The sequence below is a fragment of the Oryctolagus cuniculus genome, chromosome 12, assembly GCF_051225735.1.
Source record: "Oryctolagus cuniculus isolate XC-2025 breed Fujian yellow rabbit chromosome 12, ASM5122573v1, whole genome shotgun sequence".
NCBI lineage: Eukaryota > Metazoa > Chordata > Mammalia > Lagomorpha > Leporidae > Oryctolagus > Oryctolagus cuniculus.
Genome location: NC_142878.1, coordinates 65,911,244 through 65,928,646, shown reverse-complemented (window position 1 = coordinate 65,928,646; position 17,403 = coordinate 65,911,244). Strand labels below are relative to the sequence as shown.

The following is a 17,403-nucleotide window of genomic DNA, read 5'->3' as shown; positions in this document are numbered from 1 at the left end:
TTAGAAAAGCGTGTATTTATTTGAAAGGCAAATGATAGACATGTACACATGTACCTGCGCACACACACACAAACATACACACGTGCCTGCAACAGCCAGGGATAGGCCTGGCGGAAGCCAGGAGCCTGAAACTTTATTGGGTTTCCCACATGGTGAGGGAAAATCCAAGTACTGGGGCCATCATTTGTTGCCTACTAGGTGTTTTTGTAGGAAGCTAGATTGCAAGATGGACGTAGAATTCAATCCCAGCACTCCAGTATAAGATATTTAGCATAAAGTGGACCTTGGAAGACTGGCAGTTACTTCAAGTGAGTCAATAAGTGAATAGGAAGGGGTCAGCTGTGTACAGCAGGTTAAAGTCCCCGCCTGCAGGACTGGCAGCTCATATAGACACTGGGTTGAGTCCCAGCTGTTCCACTTCCAATCTAGCTCTTTGCTAACAGCCTGAGAAAGCAGTGGAGAATGACCCAAGTCGTCGGGCCCCTGCACCCACGTGGGAGACCAGGAGGAAGCACCTGGCTCACTTCCCAGATGGCAACAATGACTGATGCTGCGCCAATCCAAAGCCAGGAGTCTGGAACTTCTTCCATGTCTCCCATGTGGGTACAGGGGCCCAATGTCTTGGGCCATTTTCTACTTTTTTCCCAGGCCATAGCAGAGAGCTTTATTGGGAGTAGAGCGGCCAGATCTTGAACCGGCGCCCATATGGGATGCCAGCACTGCAGGTGGTGGCTTTACCCATTATGCCACAGCACCAGCCCCTGCTTTCACTCATTGTTACTACTTACTTTCAATGAAATTTAAATGGCAGATGGTTTTGCTCCTAAGCACTAAGTCCATTATTTATTATAATGGTGTGCTATTTTTTTTCTTCTTATTTTATTTGAAAGGTAGACAGATCTTCCATCTGCCCACAACAGCTAGGGCTGGGCTGGGCTCAAGGAAGGAGCTGGGAACTCCAGGATCTACTTAAATCTTGGATCTTGGATCTAATGCACATCTGCTGCCTCCCAGAATGTTCGTTAGCAGGAAGCTGGATCAGAAATGGAGTAGTCAGGACTCAGACCCAGAGCACTCCCGTATGGAATGTGGGTGTCCTAAGCAGTAGTTTAAGCCACTATGCTGAATACCCAACCGATGTACAGTTTCTTAAATTTGTAATATATAGACTGCTATACTCTTTACTCTTTTTGAACATCTAGAGAAGCCATTTATCTTGACATTAAACAGAACTCAAATATTGGCTTTTAGATTTATTCTTTCATCAAATCAACACAGTTTAGTTGAGCACCTTCTACTGGCAGCTTACTAAGGCACTAGCTGTGCAGTTTAAGATACACCTGTTGGGGCTGGTGCTGTGGTGCAGTGGGTTAAGCTGCTGCTTACAGCGCCGGCATCCCATATGGGTGCCGGTTTGAGTCCCAGCTCCTCCACTTCCAATCCAGCTCTCTCCATTGGCCTGGGAAAGCAGTAGAAGATGGCCCAGGTCCTTGGGCTCCTGCACCCCCGTGGGAAACCTTGAAGAAGCTTCTGGCTCTGGATCGGCACAGCTTCAGCTGTTGTGGCCAATTGGGGAGTGAACCAGCGGATGGAAGACCCCTCTCTCTCTGCCTCTCCTTCTCTCTCTGTGAAATTTTGCCTTTTGAATAAATAAATAAATCTTAAAAAAAAAAAAAGAGAGAGAGAGAGAAAGAGGCTAGAGCCAGAAGTTGAACCCGGCAGTCCGACGTGGAACATGGGTGTCTTAACCAGTAGGCTAAAGACCGGCTCCCAGTGTTCTACATTTAAACTACAATGTGTCTAGTCATTTGTTTCTTTTTGCCTGTCTTGCTTGGTCTATCTTGTGTTCCTGAGTTTTTTGATTCATATTTTAGTATCAGTTCCAAGGACTGCTTTACCATTTTCTATATAAATATTGCCACCTCTTCATTCTATTCTCTTTCTGGGACTTCAGGTGGATATATATTATGCATTCTTATTCAGTCTTTAATGTCTCATTTCATATTTTTCTTATCTTGCTGCACCTCATTCTAGTAACTTTGGCTTTGTCTTCTGGTTCACTAATTAATAACTGGATTTTTTTGTTGTTGGTTGATTTGCAGTTTAACTTGTTAGTTGAATACTTAATATTAAATTTAACATTTAATATTAAATCAGTTAAATCTCAGTCCTTTTTGATCTTTGTGCTAAAGACTTTTATTTAAACACTTTATGCATAGCTATTTTATATTTTATATCTGAATACTTTCGATATCTTTGGAGTTTAAAAGTTTTTTTCAATGGTTATTTCCACTGACTCTTGGTCATGGTGGCATGCTTCTTCATGTGTTTGATTATCTTTAGTTGTTTGCTTATTAATTAATAATTGGCAAAGACCTAATCTGGGAGTTGGAGATAGCTTCCTTCAGAGAAAACTGGCTTCTGTTTGTCCTGGTAGCCAAGAGCATGCCTCTCATGTGAGGCCAGCTGGGAATCTTTCTGAAGGTTTGTAATCAAAATAGATGTCTCAAACTTCCCCCTCTCACCACACACGTGATGTAAGGCTTGATATCCAGATAATTATGCTGCTTGTGATTATCTGTTCTTAAACAGCCCACCCGTCTATGCTGCCTTCCGCTCAGTCTCCTGCTCTGCCCCAGGTCCTCCTTGTTGTAGTCCCAGGTTTTTATTGTTGTTTGTTTCTTAGAGAGGAAATAAGATAGGGCACAGACATTCAGGCTTGGTGACATCCTCTAACTCTTTTGAGACACCTTGTACCACAAAGAAAATGATCTTTCAGTTTTTTGTTAAGTGGAACGTGGTCACACAAAGTATCTAGTCAAACCTATTTGGAAAAAACCAAGGTTGTTAGATATTTTTAGATTGTTATATGAAAAATATATATAAAAGAAAGTTAAAATGATACTGACTGTAAATTAAGACAAATTTTAATAGACTTAATAAATGCAATGTAATGAGGCTAACTAGTCAAAATATGCAAATCTTTGAAAACAAATCTAATCACCTATTTACATTATTTTCAGAGGCATTCTGATTCCTCTTGTGTAGTTGCGGCAGTATTTTTCATGGTCTGGTCTTATATTTTGTCTAGGCTGCTACCGAAGAGGAGAATAGTCATGGCCAACCGAATGGCATTCTCAATGCGCCAAGCCTCGGTTCACCAATTCGTGTCCGCTCAGAGATTACTCAGCCAGACAGGGATGTTCCATTGGTGCGAAAGTTACGTTCCATCCACAGCTTTGAGCTGGAAAAACGTCTGACACTGGAGCCAAAACCAGATACTGACAAGTTTCTTGAGACCTGGTATACTTTCTTTATACTTTTTGTTATTTCTGTGTTGTAAAGTCCTTTCAAATAAGAAATTCTTGCATTTTATAATACTGATTCCACAAAGCTGTCATTTTCGCCCATGTTTTTAACTATTGTCATCCTGATTCTTAATATGAATTGTCTTCTTTTTAAAAAAATATGTATTTATTTATTTGAAAGGCAGAGCTACAGAGAGGCAGAGGCAGAGGCAGAGAGAGGTCTTCCATCTGCTGGTTCACTCCCCAAATGGAAACAATGGCTGGAGCTGGCCTGATCCGAAGTCAGGAGCTAGAAGCTTCCTCCAGGTCTCCCACGTGGGTGCAGGGGCACAAGGACTTGGACTGTGAATTGTCTTCTTATATCACAAATTGTTTATCACAGCCTTTGGCTTTTGGAACTGAGCACTGAAGCTGGTAACTTCCTAACTCTAGGTGCAAGTTAAATGAACATTTTTTGCAGTGACTTTGGAAGGTGATCTCTTCCAAACAACTGTAAATACTTGGAGAGGGCATGATAAAGATGGCTTTAGGCAGGAACAAGAGGAATACATGAAGAAGAGGGTGCAATTTATAGACAGAGGACAGTGAGTTCAATTAAGTGAAGCCCTTCTTTGTGTAAAGTGCTTTAAGAAATTAGATATTAAAAAGCCACTCCTGGGCCGGCGCCGCAGCTCACTAGGCTAATCCTCCGCCTAGCGGCGCCGGCACACCGGGTTCTAGTCCCGGTCGGGGCGCCGGATTCTGTCCCGGTTGCCCCTCTTCCAGGCCAGCTCTCTGCTGTGGCCAGGGAGTGCAGTGGAGGATGGCCCAGGTGCTTGGGCCCTGCACCCCATGGGAGACCAGGATAAGTACCTGGCTCCTGGCTCCTGCCATCGGATCAGCGCGGTGCGCTGGCCGCAGCGCGCCGGCCGCGGCGGCCATTGGAGGGTGAACCAATGGCAAAAAGGAAGACCTTTCTCTCTGTCTCTCTCTCACTGTCCACTCTGCCTGTCAAAAAAAAAAAAAAAAAAAGCCACTCCTTTGGGGTTGGCACTGTTGCTTAGTGGGCTAAGCCTCCACCTGTGGTGTCGGCATCCCATATGGGTGCCGGTTCCGGTCCTGGCTGCTCCTGTTCCAATCCAGCTCTGTGCTATGGCCTGGGAAAGGAGTAGAAGATAGCCCAAGTCCTTGGGCCCCTGCACCCACGTGGGAGACATGTAAGAAGCTCCTGGCTCTTGGCTTCGGATTGTCCCAGCTTTGGCCATTGCGACCATTTGGGGAATAAACCAGTAGATGGAAGACTTCTCTCTCTTTTTCTCTCTACTTCTGCCTCTTTGTAACTCTGCCTTTCAAATAAGTAAATAAGTCTTTTTTTAAAAAAAGCCCCTCATTGTTCCCCCCCAAAGGTCATATCTATGTAGAGACAAGAAAAGACAGAACTTTAGAGTACTGAACAGAGGTAATAACTGTAATTTATGGTTACCAAGCACATTACCCCTACAGCAAAATGAAAACAGAAGACAGAAATGAAAATTTAAAAAGAGTTTGGGATGTATTTTTGAATTATAGAAAGGTTCAATAGTATTTTTCTTTTTTTTTTTCCCCTAAGGATTTATTTATTTTGATTTGAAAGCCAGAGTTAGAAATAGAAAGTGAGAGAGAGAGACAGAGAGAAATCTTCTATCCACTAGTTCACTCCCCAAATGGCTGCAAAGGCCGAAGCTGGACTCAATCCGCAGCCAGGAGCCAGGAGCTTCTTCTGGGTCTCCCACATGGGTGCAGGGGCCCAGGGCCATCTTCTACTGCTTTCCCAGACCATAGCGGAGAGCTGGATTGGAAGTGGAGCAGCCCATATAGGCCCAGGTTCAAGTCCCAGCTGTTCCACTTCCGATCCAGCTCTCTGCTATGGCATGGGAAAGCAGTAGAAGATGGCCCAGGTGCTTGGGCTCCTGTACCCGTGTAGGAGACCCAGAAGAAGTTCCTGGCTCCTAGTTGCAGATCCACGCAGCTTTGGCTGTTGGGGGCCATCTGGGGAGTGAACCTGTAGATGGAAGGCCTCTCTCTGTCCCTCTCTGCCTGTATCTCTAATTCTGCCTTTCAAATAAATAAATAAATCTTTAAAAAAAAAAAGACCTAAGCTGATGGTAGCCATGCCCTTCAGTTGTACATCTAAGGTGGTTACTATTGGCAATGAAGTATTAGTTTTGTGGGACCATGGATTTGACTATCATGGTAGTTGCTGTGTTCCAAGACAGTTCAACCACTTTGGGCTTGGTCTAATTCAGCTTCCATTTTAAACAATCCTTTGCAGATGTGTGTTCTTCCTCACTCAGCAGTCAGTGTGTAGCTGTGTGATGTAATCGTATGTTGACATAAAGCAGCCATCAGGCTGGAGGCCTGCAGAGGGAAGCACAAGCTCCACCTCCAAAGCAGGACTGTGAGAGGTGGAGGAAATGTATCAACCCTGTGAAAATTTCCTTATGTCTTATACATATTTTTCTCTCATTTTGGTGTGAATATATTTCATATGAAGTTTGTAGACTATATAATAAATGTTTCTCCTAAGACAAATGAGTAATTTCTCTCCATTCCCTTAAGCCTGGAGAGAATGCAGAAGGATTCCAGTGCAGGAAAGGAGTCTCTTCTCCCTGCTGTGCTTCACAAGCCTTGTATTGCTGCCGTGCCCCGTGGTGACCACATCTGGCACTATGATGAAGAGTATCTCCCGGATGCCTCCAAGCCTGCCTCTGCCAACACCCCTGAGCAGGCAGATGGTGGTGGCAGCAATGGATTTATAGCTGTTAACCTGAGCTCTTGCAAGCAGGAGGTTGATTCCAAAGAGTGGGTGATTGTGGACAAAGAAAAGGACCTTCAGGATTTTAGGACAAATGAGCCTGTAGGCCATAAAACAACTGGAAGCCCTTCCGACGAGGAGCCTGAAGTGCTTCAGGTCGTGGAAGACTCACCTCAAGATGAAAAGCTCCGATTAGGGCCTTGGGCAGAAAATGCTCACTTACAGAAGGAAACCTCGGGTGTGGTCTTAGCACTGTCTACAGAGCGTCCCGCCACTGCTACTGCAGAGCAGTATACAGATAGGCTAGAACTCCAGGCTGGAGCTGCTGGGCAGTTTATTGCAGCAACCCCCACAAGTCCAATGGAGGCACAAGCTGAAGGACCCATCACAGCGGTAAGAGATTTGTTCCTTCTATTTTTTGTTGTCCACTCAAGGTTACTGCCACTAATCCATTAAGTTGTAGGTGTTTTTTTTTTTTTTGGACAGGCAGAGTGGACAGTGAGAGAGAGAGACAGAGAGAAAGGTCTTCCTTTGCCGTTGGTTCACCCTCCAATGGCCGCCGCGGCCGGCGCGCTGCGGCCGGCGCACTGCGCTGATCCAAAGGCAGGAGCCAGGTACTTATCCTGGTCTCCCATGGGGTGCAGGGCCCAAGTACTTGGGCCATCCTCCACTGCACTCCCTGGCCACAGCAGAGAGCTGGCCTGGAAGAGGGGCAACCAGGACAGAATCCAGCGCCCCGACCGGGACTAGAACCCAATGTGCTGGCGCTGCAAGGTGGAGGATTAGCCTAGTGAGCCGCGGCGCCGGCCCTGTAGGTTTTCAATTCTGTGAATATTTCAAAGTTACTGAAAGTGGTATATCTTTTGCTCAATTTAAGTATTAATAGGTATCGTGGCCGGCGCCATGGCTCACTTGGTTAATCCTCTGCCTGCGGCACCGGCATCCCATATGGGCTCCAGGTTCTAGTCCCAGTTGCTTCTCTTCCAGTCCAGCTCTCTGCTGTGGCCCAGGAAGGCAGTGGAGGATGGCCCAAGTACTTGGGCCCCTGCACCTGCATGGGAGACCAGGAGGAAGCACCTGGCTCCTGGCTTCGGATCAGCGCAACACTGGCCATAGTGGCCGTTTGGGGGGTGAACCAGTGTAAGGAAGACCTTTCTCTCTGTCTCTCTCTCTCTCACTGTCTAACTCTATCTGTCAAAAAAAAAAAAAAAGAAAGAAAAGAAAAAAGAAGCTCAAAAAGAAAAAGTATTAATAGCTATCATATACATAAGATCATTGGACCTAATGGGTTAAGAAAGGACTAGCTGATAATAAACTAGGATTCTTCAGGGGAGACCTAGGCTCAACAAGTGAGTGTAGGATGTGGTGTCTAGAATGTTTCACAGTCCAATATAAAATTTTGCAAGCCGGCGCCGTGGCTCAATAGGCTAATCCTCCACCTTGCGGCACCGGCACACCGGGTTCTAGTCCCAGTCGGGGCGCCGGATTCTGTCCCGGTTGCCCCTCTTCCAGGCCAGCTCTCTGCTATGGCCAGGGAGTGCAGTGGAGGATGGCCCAGGTGCTTGGGCCCTGCACCCCATGGGAGACCAGGAAAAGCACCTGGATCCTGGCTCCTGCCATCGGATCAGCGCAGTGCGCCGGCTACAGCGGCAGCCATTGGAGGGTGAACCAACGGCAAAAGGAAGACCTTTCTCTCTCTGTCTCTCTCTCACTGTCCACTCTGCCTGTCAAAAAAAAATAAATAAATAAAAAATAAAAAAATAAAAAAAAATTTTGCAAAAAGTCAGGTTTCTTTTCATTATATCAAACTATATGTACAATGTCATTATAACCTAATTTCAGAATAACTTTATAATTAGACCACAAGAACCATCTATGGGGCCGGCGCCATGGCTCACTTGGTTAATCCTGTGCCTGCAGCACCGGCATCCCATATGGGCACCGGGTTCTAGTCTCGGCTGCTCCTCTTCCAGTCCAGCTCTCTGCTGTGGCCCGGGAAGGCAGTGGAGGATGGCCCAAGTGCTTGGGCCCCTGCACCCACATGGGAGACCAGGAGGAAGCACCTGTCTCCTGGCTTCAGATCAACGTAGCTACAGCTGTAGCAGCCATTTGGTTGGTGAACCAACAGAAGGAAGATCTTTCTCTCTATCTCTCTCTCTAACTCTGTCTGTCAAATAAATAAATAAACGAACCATCTATGTGTGTATATATGTATTATTATTTTTTAAAATTCAGAATTCTAGGGCTTTTTTTTTTTTTAACATTTGGTGAGGCAGGCATCTATTCAATCTTTGGCTTGTTCTTTACACTGTACACAGTTGATAGACCTCTCAGTCTTTCATCCCCCTTCTTTTGTAATCTACCTAGAAATTGTTCTTATTTTACTTTCTTCATAAATAGTGGTTTTCCACCTCTGATGGCCACTACTTACAATGCACAGTCCCATGCTTTACTTCCAGAACTTCTGCTTCAGTAGATCTGGGGTAGAGTGAGTTTGGGAATCTTTATTTTAACAGACAGCTGGTGATAGTTGCAAAGGAACATTTTGAGAAAACACTATTTACTCTCAGTTTTGGGCATTCAACTAGAGATGGCTGTTACCCTGTCATCAGTAAACAGTGGTGCCCCCAATGACTATGTGAAGAAAAGCCCCACAAAAGTGCCTAGAAATGGTCAAACAATGCCCTGAGGAGCCTCCAGGCAGTAAGAAACTGTTCAAAAATCTCAGCACTCTCAGGTACATTTGCCCTTACATGGATGGAAATGAGTGGTTTCCTTAAATTTCGTAATTGTATGGCATCCCTTCCATTCCAGCTCACCAGAAACACATTATTCCCCAAACCGAAATGTCTTCTGCACTTTCACATACAAGTGCAGAAGAGTGGAAAAAGACAGCAAGGAAATTTCATTTTGTGTACAGTTTTGCAGGAATTTTCTTGTGCTCCAAAATAGAGAAACAATTGCCTACCTTCATCTTTCCCAGTCAGAGTTAATTGGTTTTTCCCTCTCCTCCAGATCTGCTTTGTATAGTTACACAATTTGTTCACAGGATGAAGGAACTTCATTGTAAAACCAGTCAGAGCCGAATTCTAGTCCAAACTTTGTCAAGCAGGGTCATTGGCACACTTTGGCACAGGGTCATTTCTTCTTTGAAGGGCCTTTTCCAAATCGTACCAAGGTACCTTGTGGGTTAGAGGCAGAGCCTACTGCCTCCATCCTTTTCCACTTCTCCTTTTCTCTTTCCATTTATTCCTTCCCTTGACCTTCCCAGGACCACTTCCTTCTTTTCTTTGACTCTGTGTACTAGCTGTTGACCAAGCATTTTTGCCAATAGCATTATGGCTTGCTTGCCTTCATGGAGGCTTTCTAAAACTCCATTGGACCTGATTTCTTTTTCCCTCTTAGCAGTGCTATCCTGCTCATAAATATTGTCCTCATGGTTCTTTCACACTGTCGTAATTTTTTTATCAAGTTGTTGAGTGACACGTATTCATGTATTTGACATAGTTGATCTTATTTCAGGTATCTTTAAATGAAATTATTTTTCATAACTGAGAGTCTCTAATGAAATGCCAGCTATATCACTTGTGTATTTATTTCTAAGGTATTATGCTTCCCATTTCTTTTGTTTTCAGGGGTTTGGGATAAAAATGTATGTATCTTGTTTCTGTTCCTGAGGCTTAAATTCAGGGTTTGCTTTTTCAGAGCAAATGTTATCACTTCATTAACTTACCCAAATCCAATAAATAAAGGGGCTGCCAGTTAATTTCTCCATAACTCTAGCTTGGACAATACGATAAACCATGCTGTGTTCTATCTGAACATTTCAAAGTAAGATATTCTGATGGGAAACAGTTGTTCATGAAAGGAAAGTGTACTGTTACATTAATCTATATAAATAAGAAACTCAAAGTTTAAATATTTATATTATAAGTATAGTTGACATATTAAATTAGCACACTAAGAACATCAAGCACTTGTTTTCATTTTTTTCTTTCAAGTTTTTTTATTTTTTTATTTGAGAAAAAGAGATAGAGAGCTCTTCTAGATGCTGGTTCACTCCCCAAATGCCCACAGCAGCCAGGCTTAGGCTGGTGCTGAAGCCCAGAGTGAAAAACTCAGTCCAGTTCTGTCATGTGTTGCAGAGACCCAGTTGTTTGAGCATCATCTGCTGCCTGCCAGGGTCTGTATTAGCAGGAAGCTGAAGTTAGAGGCTTGTTCTGGGAATTGAACCCAGGCAGTCTGATGTGGAACACTGGCATACTAATCAACATCTTTGCCACAGGCCAAACTCTTGCCCCCTCTTAATTTCCTAGTACAGATTTACAAGTTATGAGCCTAATTTAAGGCCTCCCATACCTGTATATGTGAAACATATCAAATAGCATGTGTAAAATTTTAGGTAATGTATTTTTTTAAAAAGATTTATTATTTGAAAGACAAGAGTTACAGAGAGAGAGATCTTCTATCTGCTGGTTCACTCCCAAGTGGCTACAACAGCCATGGCTGGGCTAGGCTGAAGCCAGAAGCCAAGAGCTTCTTCTGGATTTCCCACGTGAGTGACAGGGGTCCAAGTGCTTGAACCATTATCCACTGCTTTCTCAGGTGCAGGGAGCAGGGAGCTGGATTAGAAATGGAGCAAATGGGACATTTCCAGTGCCCATATGGGATGTTGGTGTTGCAGGCTGGCTTAACCCACTATGCCACAGTGCCAGCCCTGTAGATGATATATTTTTAAAGACCGATAAATTTGCTAGATTGAAAAGAAATTATTTTGGAATTAGTTTTGGAAGTTAGGGTTTTTCCAAAGGTACATATTGATGAAATTGGTCTACTATCAATCACTTTTTTTTATTTTTATTTATTTATTTTTTATTTTTTGACAGGCAGAGTGGACAGTGAGAGAGAGAGACAGAGAGAAAGGTCTTCCTTTTGCCATTGGTTCACCCTCCAATGGCCGCCGCGCTGCAGCCGGCGCACCGCGCTGATCCGATGGCAGGAGCCAGGTACTTCTCCTGGTCTCCCATGGGGTGCAGGGCCCAAGCACTTGGGCCATCCTCCACTGCACTCCCTGGCCACAGCAGAGAGCTGGCCTGGAAGAGGGGCAACCGGGACAGAATCCAGCACCCCGACCGGGACTAGAACCCGGTGTGCCGGCGCCGCAAGGCGGAGGATTAGCCTAGTGAGCCACAGCGCTGGCCTCAATCACTTCTAAGAAGATGCTAAACAGTAGTGGATTTAAAGGGAATAAAATAAGATCAAACTTTGGGCTATAGAATAAATATTATTAAATCTTAATTATCAAATGGAGAGAATAATTTTGTGTCTGGTATAAATGAACAAGTTTAGAGAGGAAAAACATAAGTTTATTTACTTCCAAAAGAGGTCTTAGTGCTAGCCTACAATGTCAGTAACTGTAGGAAGAAATGTGATGGGTTTTGTGTGGTGCTGGGTAGTCACTGCTGGCAGGAAGAAGGACCCACTCCTTCCTTGTAGAACATCTAGTCAGATTGTACCACATGGTCTTTTGGTTCTAGGTAATCCTGTAGAAAGTCATTACCTCTTCATTTTAATAGTACCCTTAGAAACAGTATAAATGTGATTAGAGACTAATGATACTGTCTGTGTTTTCTATGTCTGTGTAACAAATTGCTCTAAATTTAGTAACTTTAAACAACCCCATTATCTCACACATTTCAGACAGTTAGGAATGTAGGATGGCTTAGTTGGACAGTTCTGATGAGGTTGCTATGAAGCCGTTCGCCAGGGTCAGTGTGAATGGGAAGAACCATTTCCATGCTGATTCACATCACTGTGTTGGCAGCCTCAGTTCTTCACCATTTGGGCCTTTGTATTATTGACATGATATCTGGCTTTTTCAGTGAGTGAGGAGAAAAAGAGATGGGTGGGAGGATTGGTGAGAACGTGCCTCCTCTATCTTTTCTAGAATCACTTTTGCAGTCTTCTGTTGGTCATACACACCAACTGTGCCCCACCTCCGATCCAACTCTCTGCTATGGCCTAGGAAAGCATTAGAAGATAGCCCAAGTCCTTGGGCCCCTGCAGCTATGTGGGAGACCTGGAAGAAGCTCCTGGCTCCTGGCTTCAGATCAGTTCAGCTCTGGCTGTTGTGGCCATTTGGGGAGTGAACCAGTGGATAGATGACCTTTCTCTATGTCTCTCTTTCTCTCTCTGTCTGTAACTCTAGCTCTCAAATAAATAAGTAAAATTAAAAAAAAAATTCTTATTAGTATTAAATCTTATTCACTTAGAATTGAAATGAATTTAGTTGGAAGGATGACAGAATTTCACTTATAGAATTGCTCTTAAAAAATTAGAGTATACTGCTGTGGCCCTGGAGGGCAGGATGGCCCGGGTGCTTGGGCCCCTGTACCAGCGTGAGAAACCAGGAGGAAGCACCTGACTCCTGGCTTTGGATCGCTGTAGTTCTGGCCATAGCGGCCATTTGGGGAATGAACCAACAGAAGGAAGACCCTTCTCTCTGTCTCTCACTGTCTATAACTTTACCTGTCAAATAAAAAAAATAATAATAATAAATATTAGAGGATAGGAAACACTAGTAAATATGTTTTGTTTTTACTTATAGGAAGACATAGTATTGCTCACATTATTTGGTATGTAGAATTTATTAGAAACCACAAAATGCCTGAAAATTTGGGGTTCTTTGATGAACAATCATTTGCTAGTAATTTTTTTCCTCTAATCCTATATCTGGATTCTGACAGGAAATAGAAGGCACACTCAATGTGACTTGGAGAGAATGTAATGAAAGAGCTTTTCACAGTTGTGTGAGTAGAGAGTCAACAGACCAGCAATAGAGGGAGCCATTCCTACCATGAGTTCTGAAAAGGGAGAGCAGTGGGTTGTTAGCAGAAGATGGTGAGACTCACAGCTATGTGAAAAGAGCCGCAAGACAGAAGCTGTGGCCAGGATGGTGGAGTGTAGCCACTACTAAAGCTGTAGCCCCTCGGTGAGAAAGCAGGGAGAATCATTACCCAGTCTTCTCTTTCCTTCAAATTTCTGATTATCTGTTGGTGCCCTCATTGGGCGTATGCTACCAGAAATCAGAAAGCAGAGGAGCCCAAATGATGTAGTCTGTGGAAAACAGTCTTCCAGGATACAGGGCATGTTAAGCAAAAGGCTAGAAACTCTTCTCCACAGTTCCTCTGAGTAAAGAAGCTTGATTATTGTTCATTTTTGTTCAGATTTGCTTATTGTTATGAGTTGGGTAAATGTAGTCAACAACTCTGTAAGTTGGAATTTGGGGTGTTACAAATCATGGATCTCCACTGATAGTCCACATAATTTTTTTTTTTCCTTTTCCCTCTCCAGATTACAATTCCTAGACCTTCTGTGGCATCTACACAGTCAACTTCAGGAAGCTTTCACTATGGTCAGCAACCAGAGAAGAAAGATCTTCAGCCCATGGAACCTACTGTGGACCTTTACTCTCCAAAGGAGAATTTCTCTGGCTTGGTTGTGACAGAAGGTGAACCTCCCAGTGGAGGAAGCAGAACGGATTTGGGGATTCAAATAGATCACATTGGTCATGACTTGTTACCCAATATTAGAGAGAGTGACGGATCTCAAGATCTGGGACCAAAAGACCTTGACCAAAACAGACTAAATGTGAGAGAATCTGAGAACCTCCCTGGGGAAACTGAAGAGAAAAGCATTCTAGGATCTGACAATGAAGATGAAAAGTTAAGTAAAGGGCAACACTGTATTGAGATCTCCTCTATCCCAGGAGATTTGGCAACAGTGGAAAGGGATCATTCAGCTACTACTGAACCTCTTGATGTGACAAAGACACAGACTTTTAGTGTGGTGCCAAATCAAGACACAAATCATGAGCTAATGAAGCTTCTGGCAATTGGAACTTCAGAAACTTCTCCAACAGTCATTGACCCACATGATGAAGGACAGATAGGCCAGGTGGCAACAGGGCATAAAAACAAAATAGGCAAAGATGATGACATCAAGAGTGAAGACTTGATGGTTCATCAAGAAGACCTTTCTACTTTTTTGCACCAGGATGGTAAGAGAGAGAAAATTGCCCCTAGAAATGGAGAATTATTTCATTGTGTTTCAGAGAATGAACATGGTCCTTCAGCCCGTAAGGATGTTGTTAGGTCATCCTTTGTAACCAGACACAGCCGAATCCCTGTTTTAGCACAAGAAATAGATTCAAGTTTTGAATCATCCTCTCCAGTCTCTGCAAAAGAAAAGCTCCTCCAAAAGAAAGCTTATCAGCCAGACCTGGTCAAACTTCTGGTGGAAAAAAGGCAATTCAAGTCTTTCCTTGGTGACCTCTCAAGTGCCTCTGAGAAATTGCTGGAGGAGAAACTAGCTACTGTTCCTGCACCCTTTTCTGAGGAGGAAGTCTTCACTCCCTTTCCAAGACTGGCAGTAGATTCTCACCTGAGTAGGTCAGCTGAAGACAGCTTTCTGTCACCCATCATCTCCCAGTCCAGAAAGAGCAAAATTCCAAGGCCAGTTTCATGGGTCAACACAGATCAAGTCAATAGCTCAACTTCATCTCAGTTCTTGCCTCGGCCACCCCCAGGAAAACCACCCTCAAGGCCTGGAGTGGAAGCCAGGTAATGCTGTCTACTCTCCCTATATTCAGTATGTAACATTATTTCTGTACCTGTTTTACTGTGCTATGTCAGTGGTATCATTGTTTTGTTGCTTATTTTTGAGCATCTACAATCTGCCCTGCCTTTCCTAGGTGTTACAGCATAGTGTAGTAGAAGTGGTCACATTGGTCCAGTTCCCCCCCCCCCTTTTTTTATTGCAATAAAATACCTAAAAGTTATATGTACAGGTCAGAGTTATTAAGTACATTAGTTTTATTATATAGCCATCACCACTATGCATCCTCAGAAGTCTTTTCATCTTATAAAACTGAAACTCTGTACCCCTTAAGCGTAAGTCTTGTTTCTCCCTCCTCCTCATATAAGTACTGATATAATCATACTGTATTTAGCATAATGTCTTCAAGGTCCATCCATATTATAGCCTGTGTTAGAATTTTCTTCCTTTTTAAGGTTGATTGATAAGGAGAGATTTAATTCTGTCTTTATAGTTTGTTTTCTACATGATACACAGCTTTTTACCCCTCATTTTTTGCATTTCTGTCTTCTTTTATGTTCAGTTGACCTTTTTTTAAATTTTGTTTTATTTAAGAGTTAGAGTTACAGACAGTGAGAGGGAGAGACAGAAAGGTCTTCCTTCCATTGGTTCACTCCCCAAATGCCCACAACAGCCAGAGCTGATCTGATCTGAAGCCAGGAGCCAGGAGCTTCTTCCAGGTCTCCAACATGGGTGCAGGGACCCAAAGACTTAGGCCATCTTCTACTACTTTCCTAGGCCACAACAGAGAACTGGATTGGAAGTGGGGCAGATGGGACTAGAACTGGTACCCATATGGGATGCTGATGCCACAGGCAGAGGATTAACTTATTGCACCACGGTGCTGGCTCCTCAGTTGACTTTCTGTAGTGAAACATTTAAACATTTAAATCTTTTTCTCATTTCATTTTATGTGTATTCCATAGCTATTTTATTTGTTGTTCCTGGGTATTAGATTTTATTCCCTAAAGTTCTCACACTCTAACTTGGGTTTATAATACCTTATCTTCAATAATATATTAAAACTCTAGTCCTTTAATGCTCTCTCTCTCCACTGCTTTTAGTTCTTGTCATAAAATTGTAGCTTTGTATGTTTTCTGAGAACATAAACTAATAATTTTTAAAATGTACTACTTTAATGTTATATAGAAAACAAAATGTGGACTTAGAAACCAAAGTTTAAAAACGCTAGCTTTTAGATTAATAATTTAAAAAAAAATATTTGTTTATTTGAAAGGCAGAGATACAGAGAGTGAAGTAAAGAAAGAAATAGATCTTCCATCTTACTGGTTCATTTCCCAGGTGGCCACGATGGCTGTGGCTGGGCCAGGCCAAAACCAGGAGCCTGAAACTCCATCTGGGTGTCCACATGGGTTCAGAGGCCCAAGTACTTGAGCTATCTTCTGCGGCTTTCCCAGGCATGTTAACAGAGAGTTGGATTGAAAGTGGAGAAGCCAGGAATTTAAGGAGTGCTCATATAGGATGCTGGCATTGCAATCAGCAGCTTAACTCCTAGACTAATAATTTTTTAAAAGACAGTATTATCTCTTAAATCATAGAGAAAACTTGGGCCAGCACTGTGGCGTAGTAGATTGAGTCTGCCTGTGGCACTGGCTTCCCGTACAGGCACCAGTTCGAGTCCTGGCTGCTCCACTTCCAATCCAGCTCCCTGCTCATGGCCTGGGAAGGCAGTGGAAGATGACCAAAGTGATTGGATCCCTGCATCCATGTGGGAGAGCTGGAAGAAGCTCCTGATCCTGGCTTTTTCGGCCCAGTCCTGGCCGTTGCAGCCATTTGGGGAGTGAACCAATGGATGGAAGACTCTCTCCCTCTCTCTGTAACTCTGCCTCTCAAATAAACAAACAAATTTTTAAAAATTGTTTATTTGAAAGGTAGAGTTACAGAGGGGTAGAGGCAGAGAGAGAAATCTTCCATCCAGTGATTCAATCCCCAAATGGTAACTGCAGCAAGAGCTGTGCCAATCCAAAGCCAGGAGCCAGGAGCTTCTTCCAGGTCTCCCACGTGGGTGCAGAGGCCCAATCACTTGGGTCATCTTCCACTGTTTTACGAGGCCATTAGCAGAGAGCTGGATCAAAAATGGAACAGCCATATGGGATGGCACCCATATGGGATACTGGTACTGCAGGCAGAGGCTTTACCCGCTATGCCACAATGCCAGCCCCATAAGTAAATCTTTTTTAAAAATCATGGAGAAAAGTGAACTTACAACCTGTTGTTACAGCAACACTAGCTTTTTTTAAAAAAAGATTTATTAGTTTGAAAAGCAGAGTTACAGAGAGAGGGAAAGGGAAGTATAGACAGAGACAGAACTCTTCTGTCTATCCATTGGTTCACTCCCCAAATGGCTGCAAGATCCAGGGCTGGGTCAAGCCAAAAGCAGGAGTCTTGAACCAGGACTCATATAAGATGCCAGAGTTGCAGGCAGCAACTTAACCTTCTGTGCCATAGTGTCGCCCTAGCACTAGCTGTTATAATTGCCCATTTAGCCAGCTCTTCTGACATCTTTATTTTTTCATATGGCTTCAAGTTATTGTCTAGTGTTTTATTTTATTTTTTTATTTCAAGCTGCAAGTGTTCCATTAGCATTTCTTACAGGGCAGGTCTAGTGTTTAGAAACTCCCTGATCTTTTATCTGGAAATGTCTTA

The 17,403-nt window shown here is 43.5% G+C and overlaps 1 protein-coding gene across 4 annotated transcripts in view; it reads left to right on the top strand.

Annotated features, from left to right (window-relative positions):
* Positions 1-17,403, top strand: part of TTBK2 (tau tubulin kinase 2) — a 164,641-nt gene that overhangs the window by 132,709 nt on the left and 14,529 nt on the right. For all 4 annotated transcript variants that reach the window (XM_008269122.5, XM_008269121.5, XM_008269119.5 and 1 more), the window contains 3 exons: positions 3,092-3,303; positions 5,886-6,474; positions 13,435-14,702. In XM_008269122.5, coding sequence (XP_008267344.1) covers positions 3,092-3,303; positions 5,886-6,474; positions 13,435-14,702 — 2,069 coding nt within the window. The remainder of the gene's footprint in view (positions 1-3,091; positions 3,304-5,885; positions 6,475-13,434; positions 14,703-17,403) is intronic.